The following is a 13,200-nucleotide window of genomic DNA, read 5'->3' on the forward strand; positions in this document are numbered from 1 at the left end:
TGGGGATCAGTTCCTCACAGCTCCTCAGAACTCCTCAGTTGGGTTCTTCCCTGCTTCTGTGCTGTTTTGCTGCTGACTGGGTGGCTTGGGTGTGGAAAAAGCTCAGTGGTACCACAGAGTCACAGAATGGTTTGGGTTAGAAGGGACCTTAAGATCATCTAGACCTAACCCCCTGTTGTGGGCAGGGACACCACACACTAGATCATGTCACACAAAGCGCTGTCCAGCCTGTCCTTGAACACTGCCAGGGATGAACCGTTTACCTGCCACAGGCAGGGACACCTTCCACTAGAGCAGGTTGCTCCAAGCCCCATCCAACCTGGCCTTGAACACTGCCAGGGATGGGGCAGGCACAGCTTCTCTGAGCAACCTGCGCCAGGGCCTCAGCACCCTCACAGTAAGGAACTTTATATATAACCTGAACTTCCCCTGTTTATGTTTAAACCCATTCCCACTTGTCCTATCACTATAGTCCCTAATGAAGAGTGCCTCTCCAGCATCCTTGTAGGCCCTCTTGATACTTGAAGGCTGCTATGAGGTCTCCACGCAGTCTTCTCTTTTGAACAGCCCCAACTTTCTCTGCCTGTCTTCATACAGGAGGTGTCCCCTTATTCTCGTGGCCCCCTCTGGACTTTCCAACAGCTCCATGTCTTTCTTATGCTGAGGAAACCAGAACTGTGCACAGAGCTTCAAGTGGGGTCTCATGAGAGCAGGATAGAGGGCAGGATCACCTCCTTTGACCTGCTGGTCAGCACCCCCAGGTCCTTTACCTTGAGGGGCTTTCCAGCCGCTTCTCCAAGCCTGTAGCATTGCATGGGGTTATTGTGGCTCAAGTGCAGGACCCGGCACTTTGCCTTGTTGAACCTCACCCCATGGGCCTTGGCCCATTGATCCAGCCTGTCCAGATCCTTCTGCAGAGACGTCCTGTCCTCCAGCAGATCAGTTGCCTCTCCAGATGATCAGTGAAGATATTAACACTGGCCCCTGGTACCAAGCCCTGGGGGACACCACTAGTGGCCAACAAAGAAAGGGCACAGGGAAAGACACGACTAACAGCTGTAACATAAACCCCAAGTCCCAGGAGGAACAAAAATTATATCTAGACCATCGGGAGATCAGTGTACTAATATCCTATGGGATTGTCAAATCCCTCCAGTCTGGAAGCTGCCATGAGCAGGAGTATAGGAATATTCCCAAACAGCAATATGGTGCATCACTTGGGAAGGAGAGGAAGAAAGGCCAGAGGATCCCTGTCGTGGCTTAAACCCAGTCAGGTAATTCGTTCACTCACTTCCCCCCTTCTTTCCCTCCCCCTACTCCCAGAGGGATGGAGAGGAGAATCGAAAAGAATGCAACTCCCACGGGTTGAGATAAGAACAGTTTAGTAACTAAGGTATAACACAGATCACTACTGCTACCACTAATAATAACAATGATAAAGGAAATAACAAGGGAAGAGAATACAACACCTCAGCACCAGCCAACCGATAACTCGCCCCCCAAGCCCGACCAAGCTCTGACTGACACCTCCTCCAACCCCGCAGTCTCTCAGCCCTTCCGGGTAACTCCCAGTTACCTCCTGGGCATGACGTGCTGTGGTATGGAATACCTCTTTGGTCAGTTTGGGTCAGGTGTCCTGTCTCTGCTTCCTCCTGGCTTCCCCTCCTCCCTGGCAGAGCATGAGGCTCACAAAGTCCTTGGCCAAACCAAAACATCATTGTTATCAGCTCTGTTCCCAGGCCGAAAGTCAAAACACTGCACTGCACCAGCTACCAAGAAGGAGAAACATGACTGCTACTGCTGAACCCAGGACAATCCCTTACAACTAACACTAATGTATTCTAACCTCTCTACACCCTGAACCACTTCAAGGACATAAAACCAAATGTGATACTGGATCAAAGCTGTTGCTCCATGCTGTAGCTGAGACTTGTTTAAAATGGCTGATTTATTTGCAGTATTCCATTATACTTCATAGTATAGGGTTACAAATTACTGTAGCTGTATATGTTTCTGTTAGCTCCAAAGAAGAGTACATGATACTGTTCAACACTGTGGAAAAAAGAAAGGCTTGCTATGACATATAGTTTAACGTATAGACCTGGTGAGGAGAGAGTAAATAAAAACACCTAGTATAAATAAGAAGTTACTCTGATATTCTCAGGGTCTAAGAACATGTAGGCTAGATGATAACAGTTTATGGCTGTGTGGACACCTCATAGGCTGCGTGGATACCTCATAGCAGCCTTCCATTATCTGAAGGGGGCCTACAAGGATGCTGGAGAGGGACCTTTGCTAGGGACTGTAGTGATAGGACAAGGGGTAATGGGTTAAAACTTAAAGAGGGGAAGTTTAGATTGGATATAAGGAAGAAATTCTTTACTGTTAGGGTGGTGAGGCACTGGAATGGGTTGCCCAGGGAAGCTGTGAATGCTCCATCCCTGGCAGTGTTCAAGGCCAGGTTGGACAGAGCCTTGGGTGGCATGGTTTAGTGTGAGGTGTCCCTGCCCATGGTAGGGAGGTTGGAACTCGATGATCTTAAGGTCCTTTCCAACCCTAACTATTCTATGATTCTATGATTTGTAATTGTACTAGCCCAGATCCCAAAATCTTAAGAATATCCCCAGTTGCTCAAACTTTAAGGCCAGGGTGTATATGTAGAAACAATACCACCCCTTTAAATGACTCTTGGTCACCACATGTCAACTCCACTCACCAAGCAGATAATGATCCTTAGGAATCACTTGCACTCAGTTGGGGATTCCAGCTTTCGGACCCACAATATGGAATAGCAGAGAAAGAAAATGGGCAGCTCACCTCCCTGTTGCAGGTCAGAATCAATACTGGATACAAGGATTACTAACAGTGTGTTGTCTGTGGAGAAAGGCACCTCTAGGAACTATCCTGTGGGGAAGGATAAGACGAGACACATTCATGGCACACCGCAGTACTGGAACTATTATAGAGTGGTTTCTAGAGTCTATCTTAGGCAGCCTCTTTCAAAACCAGGCTCTCTTTATATCATTCAGGTTTACAGATGGAAGCCTTGGGAATGGAAGAACTGAACATCCAGCTGCAAGCTACTTCCAAAATAGCTTCACAGAATCACCTGGACTTCAACTTACTTTTATTGCACAAACATGGAGTCTGTGGCTATTTGGACTGGAAAAATGTCATATTCCAAATGGCACTGAAAATCTGGACAAGCAACTAGACCAGCTGAAGGGAGCAGCAAAAACTAGCTGTGGTCTGAGAACAGCATGGAAAGTGGGTGGTTGAGTAAAATGCCCCACAGGATGGGATTCCCCTTACCAGGGAGGTTACAGAGCCTACTTCAAACTGAGTATGCTCATAACACTGAATGCAGTAGCTCGTATGATTTTTGGATGTATCAAGAACATAATTATATGAGTAGTAGTAGCAGGATCCTCACCTATAATGGCATCCACAACTCAGGAAAGATTTGAGGAGGCCCCCCCCTAACAAGTAGGAAGAAATTCCAATTAGATGTATGTCAGTGGGAAGAATATAAGGAGGTGGTTTTAGAAAGTCTTGAAGCCTCCCAAGGACAGAGATTTGAGATTAAAGGGATCTAAATGAGACTTATTTTAAGTATGAAATATGTCTAAGTCTCGAAGGGAGAATTGTTACTTGGCAATAAAGAAGGTAAAATTTTGCACTATGTGTGTGAAAGCCTGAAAATGCAGAGGTTTGAATTTTGCATGTCACAAGGAAGTCCAGTGTTTCCTTAAAGCTCTCACACCTCGAGAGGAGGTAGAAGACTGATACAGAAACCATCTGGACCAGAAGACCAGTAGCTCACTTCATAAAGATTAGGAAGGCAGGTGTAATTTTGAAAAGCCCAGCAAACCAAAGACATCAGTGTTCTTAAGGGAACCTGGTTCATTCTAATACTAAAACACCTTCTGCCATAAGAGACCCTTGCCCACAGAGACCCTTCCTCATGGAACACATGCAGTGAAATCAATCTATATGTCTTGAAACAGAGATGAGAGTGTGTAAGAGCCACGATGGCAGACACATACTGCTGTGTGTGTGTAAAACCCAGATTTCACTGTCTGAACTGTAGGAAGGGGAGAGTGGGCAGGGCATCATCTCTGCCCAGACATGGGTAAACAGCCATCTTGACTCTGTATGTTACTGCACTCTCTGCACACCAGGTGAAGAGCCCTAATTTTGGAATACCACCATCACAGCCCCATGATGCCAGTAAGATCATATCTAGCAATAGAACTCTAGTCTATCCATAGCTCTGTGCTGTCCTGTACAGCTCTTTGCTAAACCAGCAAACGTCACTCATTTATTGCCGAGGGAAAGTAAGTCCCACCAGAAGATCCACTTCCCACCTCCTTGCTGCTTCCCTCACAAGATAGCTGTTGAGTAGATGGTTTTGGAGATCCTCTTACCTATCTTGGACTTACCATGTCAACTTTTGTGATCAACAGGATCTTTATTCTTCAGCCTGACTCACTGCAGGCATTGTTGGAAGACACCAGCTAAGCAGCAAACTCGTGCTACTGATGGTATCACTTCCTTTGCTCCATGGGTAAGTCTCTGCCACACTGTCCCGTCCCAGGGCCGCTGTGCCAGGTAGGGTCCAGCAGCTGGTCCCAGGCAACTGCTTTTCACATGTGAAGAACAAATGACAGCACATACATCCGAAGGACAGGTGACATGCTGGTTTATTTTCTAATGCAAAACTGCTTTTTTTTTTCAGGGAAATCAGGTTCCCTGCAACCAGGAGAAAAAAAAAAACAACAAAAAACAGCTACAAGCCAGCAAACCAAAATCCAAAAAACCCCCAATGCAGATCAGGCTGTAGTTACCAAACAGGAGGCAGAAAGCTGAGCTGGACATCTGAACACCCTGTCAACATCCAGCTCCATGGAATTGTCACCTGCTTCCCAGCACTGGGATCTCTGGAGCACTGCTGGCCCCAGTATCTGCAAGAGGAGAGAGTGAGTGCATCACCTGCCAGCCACCTCCTCCAAGGAGCGCTGTTTGCAGCAGCAGGACACCAGGCCCCAGCACTGCAGGGGGAATAGCTGCTCTGGGTGTCCAGCCTGATCTCCTGCTTGGAGCAGGCCTGTCACCAGCCCCAGCTCAGGCTGGCCTTGGCCTTGTCCCACCAAGTCTTGGAAAACAGTTCTGGAACATGGAGACTGTGGAGTCAACTCCTAGGGGGAAAGATCTGGCTTCATTTGGCTGGGCCACCTAAAAGCTTCAAGAGAAAACCCAAGGGCAGAGCAGAGCTGCTGCAAAGGGCCAAAATGACCCAGAGACATCCAATCCACTTCTCTACAAGCTGGAGACAAGGGTGGAAGAAGCAGGATGAGGTGACACAAGCTGCATAAGCAAGGGCAAAATTGGGGAGGAGGGGGTGGGTACAAGCTGTTGGGACCAGCAGGAGAAGGCCAGCTCCCTGGGGAATGCTAGAGCTGGGAAAACCTTGTTGGAGCTCACCCTCCATCTGCTGAGCTGCTGCGCTCCCAGGGGCTGCAGGGTCCTGGCTCTGCTGTGGCAGTGCTGGAGCTTCCTCTGCTGCTGACAAGTCACTCAGCTCTGGCATGCCCTGGTCGATGTACTGGTACAAGTTGCGCAGGCGCGGCCTTTTTCCTGGAGAGGTCCAAGAAGAGCCCAGTGCTGACCACCCCTTCCTTTCCCACAGCTGTGCTGTAGCTCACAGGCTGCAGCAGCCCTGCCAGGAAGAGAAGGAGGAGAACCTGGCCCTTGAGCTAAGGCTACCTGGTGAGACACATCCCAAAGACAAAGCAGCAGCTGGAGGGAAGAGACATGACAAGCCTGTCTGGGATTCACAGTGCCCATCTGAAAACTCTTCAGTGGCAGAGCCCCCACCATCACCCAACCCACAGGGATGCTGCCAAGTCTGGGAGAAGTGGAAGGGTTGGACTATGGATCCAGTCTCATACCAGCGCCATTCCTGAGATGAGTTAGCTCAAGCACATGCTGTCCCAGTCTAGCTCAGCTTGTGGGGCTGCAGCCACCAGCTTTGCTCACCCAGCTTGTCATCAGATGTGGCACCACCGAGTGGGAGCAGGTGGCTCTCTTGCCTCTTTTTCTTCTGGTGTTTGGCAGAGAGGTCAGCAGAGAGGGCACCTGTCTCTTTGACAGTGGAATGTGCCCTCTGGAAATCAGGGTGCTGCAACAGGAGCACTTGCGAGTTAAGCCTGTGGGGCAGAAAGCAGCTGTGGGGCACAGTCAGCTCCGTGGCTTTGGCACAGGAGCCATGTCCCAGCACAACCCTTGGTCTGTGCCTGCACTGTGGCATAGTGCTGCCTGGGGCTGCTCCTGCCCTGCCTGGGCTGGATCAGCTCGCTGGCAGCACTTGGACATCACTGGCTCTGGCTGACAGATGCCTCTGAGCTCCTGCATTGCCAAAGGTGCTGTTTCCCTTCCCACTGTGAGCCCCACAGCTCTTTGGGCTTCTCACTTTCCACGCTTTGGTTTATTTGATCTTCTAAACCCTAAGCAACTCTCAAAATCACTACCAGCTTTGCTCCTTGGTTCTCAGCAAAATACAAGCCAAATCAGAATGATGTCCAGCCACAAACCCTGAATACTAGTGTCTTCCATCCCATGCTCATCCCTTCCATCCCTTGTTTCACTCCCGTGCCGCACAGCCTGCCCAGGGCAGATCCAGACCTCGGTGTCAGCAGGGGGATGTTGTCTCATGAAGGAGATGCTGGGACTTACTTTGCCCTCTTGAGTTTGAAGCCATAGGCTAGCAGCCAGGCCTTCAGCTCTGCCACATCGCTGAGATCTGCCAGCTTTGGGAAGAGCTGCTTGTTCTTTTCCATCTCCTCCTTGTACAGCTCAGCATGGACAAGAACATTCCGCCCATCCTCAGACCACTGCAGTGGACATGTGGGACAGCACTGGTAAGTGATGCTCCTGTCCTGCTGGCCCCTGTATCTGCTTCCCCCCTGCCCTGGCATGGATCGTTGTGTCTCAGACCCTTTGCTGGGTGGTAATGACCTCCTGGATTTAGGGTTTTACACCCAGGGCCTGAGGGTGAGCCTGGCTGGCTGGTGAGTGGGACCAGCCCACACTGCTGTAGGGGCTTTATGGTGGATAGAGCCTACTGAGGCTCTGGTTGCCACCCTGTCCCCTCATCACATACAGTGGCACCACCAGGTCCCAGGCAGCAGCTATGGCCACCCTTGAGCATGTCACCAGGGCAGAAAACTGCTCTGCAAGGAGATGGACATGATTCAGTTGCCATTTCACGCAGCCTAACTCAAAACTCGCAGGTAATTATTTGGGGCCATTTACACTCCGATGAGAAAGACCTGGGAGTAACATCATGCCTGTTGTTTCTAGGGAGTGGATCTGGCTCAGGGACATTCATCCTTTGCAGATAGGAGCTTTTGTTGTTCCTTGCCTCCCCAGCTCATGGCACGCATTGGGACCCCCTGTTCTCACACATGGCTCTGGGATCAAAACGCATGCCCATTGCAACCCCAGCACAGTGTCACCCTGCACCTTCAAAACTTTGATGTCTGGGCTCTCCAGGGCTGCAGACAGCTGAGCAAGGATGTGCCCCAGGTCCTGGAGGCTGCGCTGCTCCTCCTCGGGGTTCCTCTCCAGGGCAGGAGGATCTGCCACCGGGGCAGACATGGCAGCAGCTCCCAGCCACCAGCGTGTGCTGCATGCAGGGAAACAGCTCTGAAGTCTGTGTGGGGGCTCACCCCAATGCACGGCCAGGGCCAGCCCCAGCTGCAGGGACATGACATGGGCTGAGCTGCTGATGGTGGTTCCCCCTCCCAGCCCTCGGTCCAGGCAGCAGCTTGGAAGCGGCTGAGCTCTGCCCAGTACAAAGCCTGCATGAGGTGCTCCAAATCATGGGCCTTCAGAGCTCTCCCAGAACACCTGGGGATGAATGCAGGGAACTGCTGGAGCCCCCCACCCCTTCCTGAGCTGCTAGAAGCCCCTAACCACCCCAACACACCTTGCACCTCTGCCTTGTACCTTCTTCAAGCCAACTATCAGCACCCAGCCCCTGGCCTTGGTGTTGCCTCCCCTTCACTGGGGAGGTGAAGCGACGTTTTGCCTGTTAAACGGACATCCGCCACTGGCCAACCGCCATCCTGAGTGGCTGCAGCACTGTCTGTCGCCCTGAGCATCTCACTGCTGGTCCCAACATGCACTGGCTTCTCTTTCCAGCCACCAAATCTGTGGCAAGGCAGTCCTGCACCAGGAATACAGGATGGGGAGGATGGCACAGGCTTCTGAGAGCTGCAAAGCCATTTGTGAGTGTTTTAAGCCCCAGTAATGGGTTGAGTGGTATCACTTTGAGCCTGTCCTCCCCACTTTTCCCTTACAAGCCTCCCCATTCTCAGCTGTGGGGGTGGGTTTGAAGGTTTAAAGGTTTGGCAGAAGATTCCAGAAGAACATTAGCTCCTGTGGAGGACACATGGCAATAGGTCTCCAGATCTGGGCTCCTGTGTGAGAAGGGAGGTGGAAGAACCAGGGGGGGCCCAGGGGATGCTCCCTGGCACCTTCAGGACACAGTGGAGCTGGGCCCAGTGGGACTGACTGTGGTGGTGATGGAGGCTCAGGGGTGCTGGGGATGCCATGGGTCTGGGAGGTGCCCTCGGGAGGTGGGGAGTCTCCATCTCAGGGATGGCAGGGCTCTGTGGGACATGGCTGCAGCCACAGTGACACTGCTGTGATGGGAACCAGGGGTCCCAGAGGTCACCTCCTCATGAACGCTATTGTGGAGTCTGTGAAGACCAGCCCCCAAGTCCCAGCCCTCAAGCCAGCAGCCCAGAAAATGCTGGGATTTTGTTTGACTTCTGCATGTAGAGTGCTCAGGAGAGGCTGACTTAAGTAGAGAAGTGGGCTATGTCCTCATCATGCCATGGTGGGAGCAACAGGCTCTTGCACAGCTCCTTTGTAAACACAATGGCATTTTATAGCCTGAAGAGAGTGATGTGGCAATCAAAGGGCTGCTTCAACAGGTGAAGGCTGACCCCAAGAGCTGCATCGCCTCTCCTCAGCAATAAAAACCCCGAAATTTAACCACCTGGGTCCAGAGCAACAACACTGAGATGTACCATTTTGAGGGAAAAGTATGGTTATGAGCAAACACATTCAGGCACATGGCGGTCTCCTGGTGCAGCAAACCTGGCTGGGGTGCACATTCTGCTGCTCTCGCATGGCTGAACCTCCTGATGTGACCCAGCCCAGGGAGTCTTCTGCTGTCACCCAGCAAACAACAGCTTGATGGAGAGCACACTCTAACATGGCTTTATTTCGGAAAAGTTCAGCTGCTTGAATTGGAAAGAAAATTGTGAGGATGGAGGCACGGACCCAGAGGTAGAGTGCAAGCTGGATCATTCATTGCAAAGATTACACGATATTTAAATGCTTCCAAGCAATTAGCCAAGTACATCTGTGCTTGCCTTGCAGTTACATCAGGTGAAAGGTCTATCTGATTTTCCTATCCTCTTTCCAGTTCCAACGTCCTTGTGCCTTGCCAGTTCCAGCATCTTCCAAGTACCAGTCAGGGACGGGTCACTCTTAATTGCCAGCTGTAGTTCCTCCTTCCCATGGTCTCTGACAGCTTTGATACATTCCACCCCTCACAGAAAATCACAGAAAGGAGAAAGAAAAAAGTATTTCACCACAGTATGCATATATCTCAAGCCTTGTTCTGTACCTGCCCCCCATGGTTTTCTTTCAGGACATACACCAAGTTACACACTGAAGTTTGGATACCAGGGAATCCAGTCCCACAGCAGCAGGAGCTTTTTGCCTGGTATGGATGCTTTGATGCACTGCACCACCTTGCTCTGAGCTGTAGGGTAGGCACATGAGTAGAAGCTAGCTCTAGAGACTGACTTCCTTGGTGCTGTGGAAGGTTGGGATATGTAGAATCCCAGACTGGTTTGAGTTGGAAGGGACCTTAAAGCTCACCCAGTTCCAGCCCCCACCATGGGCAGGGACACCTTCCACTAGATCAGGTTGCTCCAAGCCCTGTCCAACCTGGCCTTGAACACTGACAGGCTGTGGGGCAGCCATGGCTTCTCTAGGCAACCTGTGCCAGGGCATGATGTCTCTCACAGGGAAAAATTCATTCCTTATATCCATCCTAAATCTCTCCTGTTTAAGTCTGAACCCATCGCCCCCTGTCCTATCACTACAGTCCCTGATGAAAAGTCCCTCTCCACTATCACTGTAAGCCCCCTTCAGGTACTGGAAGGCTGCTCTAAGGTCTCCCGGAGCCTTCTCTTCCCCATCTTGAACCAGCCCAGCTCTCTCAACCTCTCCAGAGCAGAGCTGCTCCAGCCCTCACAGCATCTCTGTGGCCTCCTCTGAACTCACTCCAACAGCTCCACATCCCTCTTGTGTTGCTGCCCCACAGGTGGACACAGGACTGCAGGGGGGTTCTCCCTAGAGCACAGTAGAGGGACAGAATCCCCTTCCTAACCTGCTGCTCATGCTCTGGGAATGCAGCCCAGCACATCGGGGGGATCTGGGTTCAAGCACACACTGAAGCTGCGTCATGGGGAGCTTCTCATCACCCTGCACGCCCAAGTGCTTCTCCTCAGGGCTGCTCCATCCATCCTCTGCTCAGCCTGGGGATTTCTGATGGGGATTGCCCCGACCCAGGTGTAGGACCTCACACTTGTTGAGGCTCTCATGGTCCCACCTCTTCAGCCGTTCCAGGTCCCTCTGGATCTCATCCCTTCCCTCCAGCGTATCAACCACAATACACAGCTTAGTATCACCACAGACACGCTGGGCGTGCTCGATCCCACCGCCCATGTCGCCGACAGGAGCCCTTTGGCTCCTTCCTCAGGCCCTGGAGGAGGGCGCGATTCGGATCCTCCCCAAAGCCCCGGGGAAGGAGATGCTGCAGCAGAGCGAGCCTGCACCAGCCCCCGCTCGCGCCGGGCCGGGGAAGGGGACCCGCCCGCGGGGGATCGCCGAAGGCGAGAGCAGAGGCGGGCGCTGAGCCTCGGAAGCGCAGCGGACACGCTGCTCGCCGGAGGCTCCGGCGGGCCCGGCCCCTCCCGTCGGAAGCGACGGTTGCCGGGCAGCGCGGCGGCGCCGGGCCGGGCCTTCGGCTAGCGGACCCACTCCAGGCCCCGCCGCAGGCCGCGGCCTCCCCGGCCTGGCGTAGGGCCCGGCCCCGTACCCGCGGCCCGTCCCGCGGCCGGGAGAGCTTCTCTTTGCCCCCCCTCGGTGAGTGCTCGGGAGGGGGGCCGCAGAAATCCCTCGCGAGCCCCAGTATCCCCGCCGGCGCTGCCCCCGGGGTGGCAGCGGGACCTCGGGCCGGCAGAGGCGGGGAGCGGCGCGGGGGAGGGGCTGGGGCCGGGGCCGCCGTGCCCCTTCCAAGGGCAGCCGGGCTGGAGCTTGCAGCCCCGGTACAGTGCCACTGCACCCGCTTGGGTGAAACGCTGGGGGCTCCTGGCTGGTTCTGGCCCCCTGTGTCGCGTTTCTGGCAGCGCTTCCCAGAGCAACCCCTACCAGGGGTTGAAACCCAGGCAGGGTTTTCCAGGAGTATGTGGTGGTGTTCAGTGGGGTCTTGGATCTTGGTATGGGCCCCAAAACAGGGATTGTATTGATTCCCCATGACAGCACAGCCAGAGCAGGCTGTAGACTGCACCACGAGGTCCACTTTCCATTGCTGGATGCAGTGTTGCACATGAGCTCCTATAATCTCAGCACGTGGCTTGTCCTTGCATCAAAGAACCCCATGGGTTAAGGTGGGGCCTTTCCTGCATCATCATCCTTTCTAGTTCTGGGAGACGACTGGCACTGTTCAAGGCCAGGTTGGATGGGGCTTGGAGCAACCTGCTCTAGTGGAAGGTGTCTCTGCTTGTGGCAGGGTTTGGAACTGGGTGAGCTTTAAGGTCCCTTCTAATGCAAGCCAGTCTGGGATTCTAAGATTCTCTGACTTTGTTGCAGTTCTGCAATGCCTTTGCCCACTGTCCAGTGCAGAGTGTGGCCGTCCAGGCTGCTGCAGGACAGTCTGACTCCTTGAGCAGACAGTGCAAGCTGGCTCTGTTCCTAAAGGACTGCTGGTTGACATGTGCCTAGCTCCCAAGGACCATGTTCCACATGCAGATGCCAGTATCACACTTGGCCGTACCTGTCCCTCTTTGTCTTTAGAGAGACAGAAGAGAAAAAGGTGCAGGTGGGGAAGTTCCTGAGGGAACCTGTATGATGAATTCTATTAAAAGGAGAATATTAATCTCTCCCATTGTAGTCTGCAAGGGGAAAGCATAAGCATGGACTAACATCACAGGGTAGGTTCACAGCACATTGACCTAATTTCCTGGTCCCTGATTCTGCAGGAACTATGGTCCCCTATACGTGTGCCCACCTGTTTTGGTGCAGTCCTCAAGCACAGAGTTCTCCTGGTGCTACTTCTCATTTCAGCTAAAACTACTGACGGAGAGAGCAGACAAGACCAGCTGCATGGAGATAGCTCTTTGATATTCTGCAGACGACTTGCTCTGCTTATCACAGTTTATCACAGCTGTGGGATTTTTTTCCCCCATGCTTTTGCAGAGATTGGCTCATAAAGACGTGAAGTGGGGCTTGATTCAGCTCTGTGAGTGGTAGCAAATTCCTGGCCAGGGACGCAGACACAGTGAAAATGTGATCTGTAAAGAAGAGGGAATGCTTCAAAGGCAGATGCAGCAGGTTCCAGGCTGAGAAAAAAAAAATGCCAAAGCCTCATCCCTTTCCATGTTTTGTAGTTTCCTTAACTAGAGTGCCAAAAGCAAGGCACAAAAGGAAGCTGTGGTTCATAAAGGCTCTGGAAGATCTTAGTTTTCTTGGGGGATAAGTACCATTTCTGACACTTGGTAAGCTGGGGCAGAGGACACAAAGAGTTGAATTAATGGGACACTCTGGGAGGGGTAGGGCTGGAGCCTGCTTTGCTTGACTCCTAGGCCAGGATTAAACGGTGGTGGGGAAGTGGGCAGCCAGCAGCGCTCAGGGTGGTGAGTAAAGCAATGCTGAAGTCGTTAGGTTACTCTGGCAACTGCCCTGCACCTCTTGAGGCTGTGTGAGGCAGAGAGCAGGGTTGGTGCAGCCGTGTTGCTAGGAGGCTGCTCTGCTTGTGAGTTCTGCAGTGTGGCAGAGGGATAAGAAGAGAGAGGAGTCAAATACATACACGTGTCTTTGCCAGGATTTAACCCG

General features: G+C 52.5%; 1 protein-coding gene across 1 annotated transcript; it reads right to left on the minus strand.

Moving 5' to 3' along the window:
* Positions 1-4,764: 4,764 nt before the first annotated feature.
* Positions 4,765-8,074, minus strand: LOC134165004 (uncharacterized). The gene is made up of 6 exons (XM_062621323.1): positions 7,987-8,074; positions 7,525-7,687; positions 6,736-6,893; positions 6,040-6,209; positions 5,485-5,637; positions 4,765-4,964 (listed from the first exon to the last, which is right to left on the minus strand). Exons 2-6 carry the CDS (start codon positions 7,657-7,659, stop codon positions 4,915-4,917), a joined length of 666 nt encoding a protein of 221 aa, XP_062477307.1. The 5' UTR covers positions 7,660-7,687; positions 7,987-8,074; the 3' UTR covers positions 4,765-4,914.
* Between the last annotated feature and the right edge of the window lie 5,126 nt (positions 8,075-13,200).

The sequence above is a fragment of the Pezoporus occidentalis genome, unplaced genomic scaffold, assembly GCF_034315485.1.
Source record: "Pezoporus occidentalis ecotype Australia unplaced genomic scaffold, CSIRO_AGI_Poc_V1 ctg229, whole genome shotgun sequence".
NCBI classification, from domain to species: Eukaryota; Metazoa; Chordata; class Aves; order Psittaciformes; family Psittacidae; genus Pezoporus; species Pezoporus occidentalis.

What these genes read in the sequence shown, in the direction of transcription:
- LOC134165004 (XM_062621323.1), bottom strand. Translation starts at nt 7,659, where the DNA reads ATGTCTGCCCCGGTGGCAGATCCTCCTGCCCTGGAGAGGAACCCCGAG. An exon ending in TTCAAACTCAAGAGGGCAAA is followed by an intron (nt 6,210 to 6,735) that starts GTAAGTCCCAGC and finishes TCTGCCCCACAG; the next exon opens with GCTTAACTCGCAAGTGCTCC. An exon ending in CACATCTGATGACAAGCTGG is followed by an intron (nt 5,638 to 6,039) that starts GTGAGCAAAGCT and finishes GGACCTCTCCAG; the next exon opens with GAAAAAGGCCGCGCCTGCGC.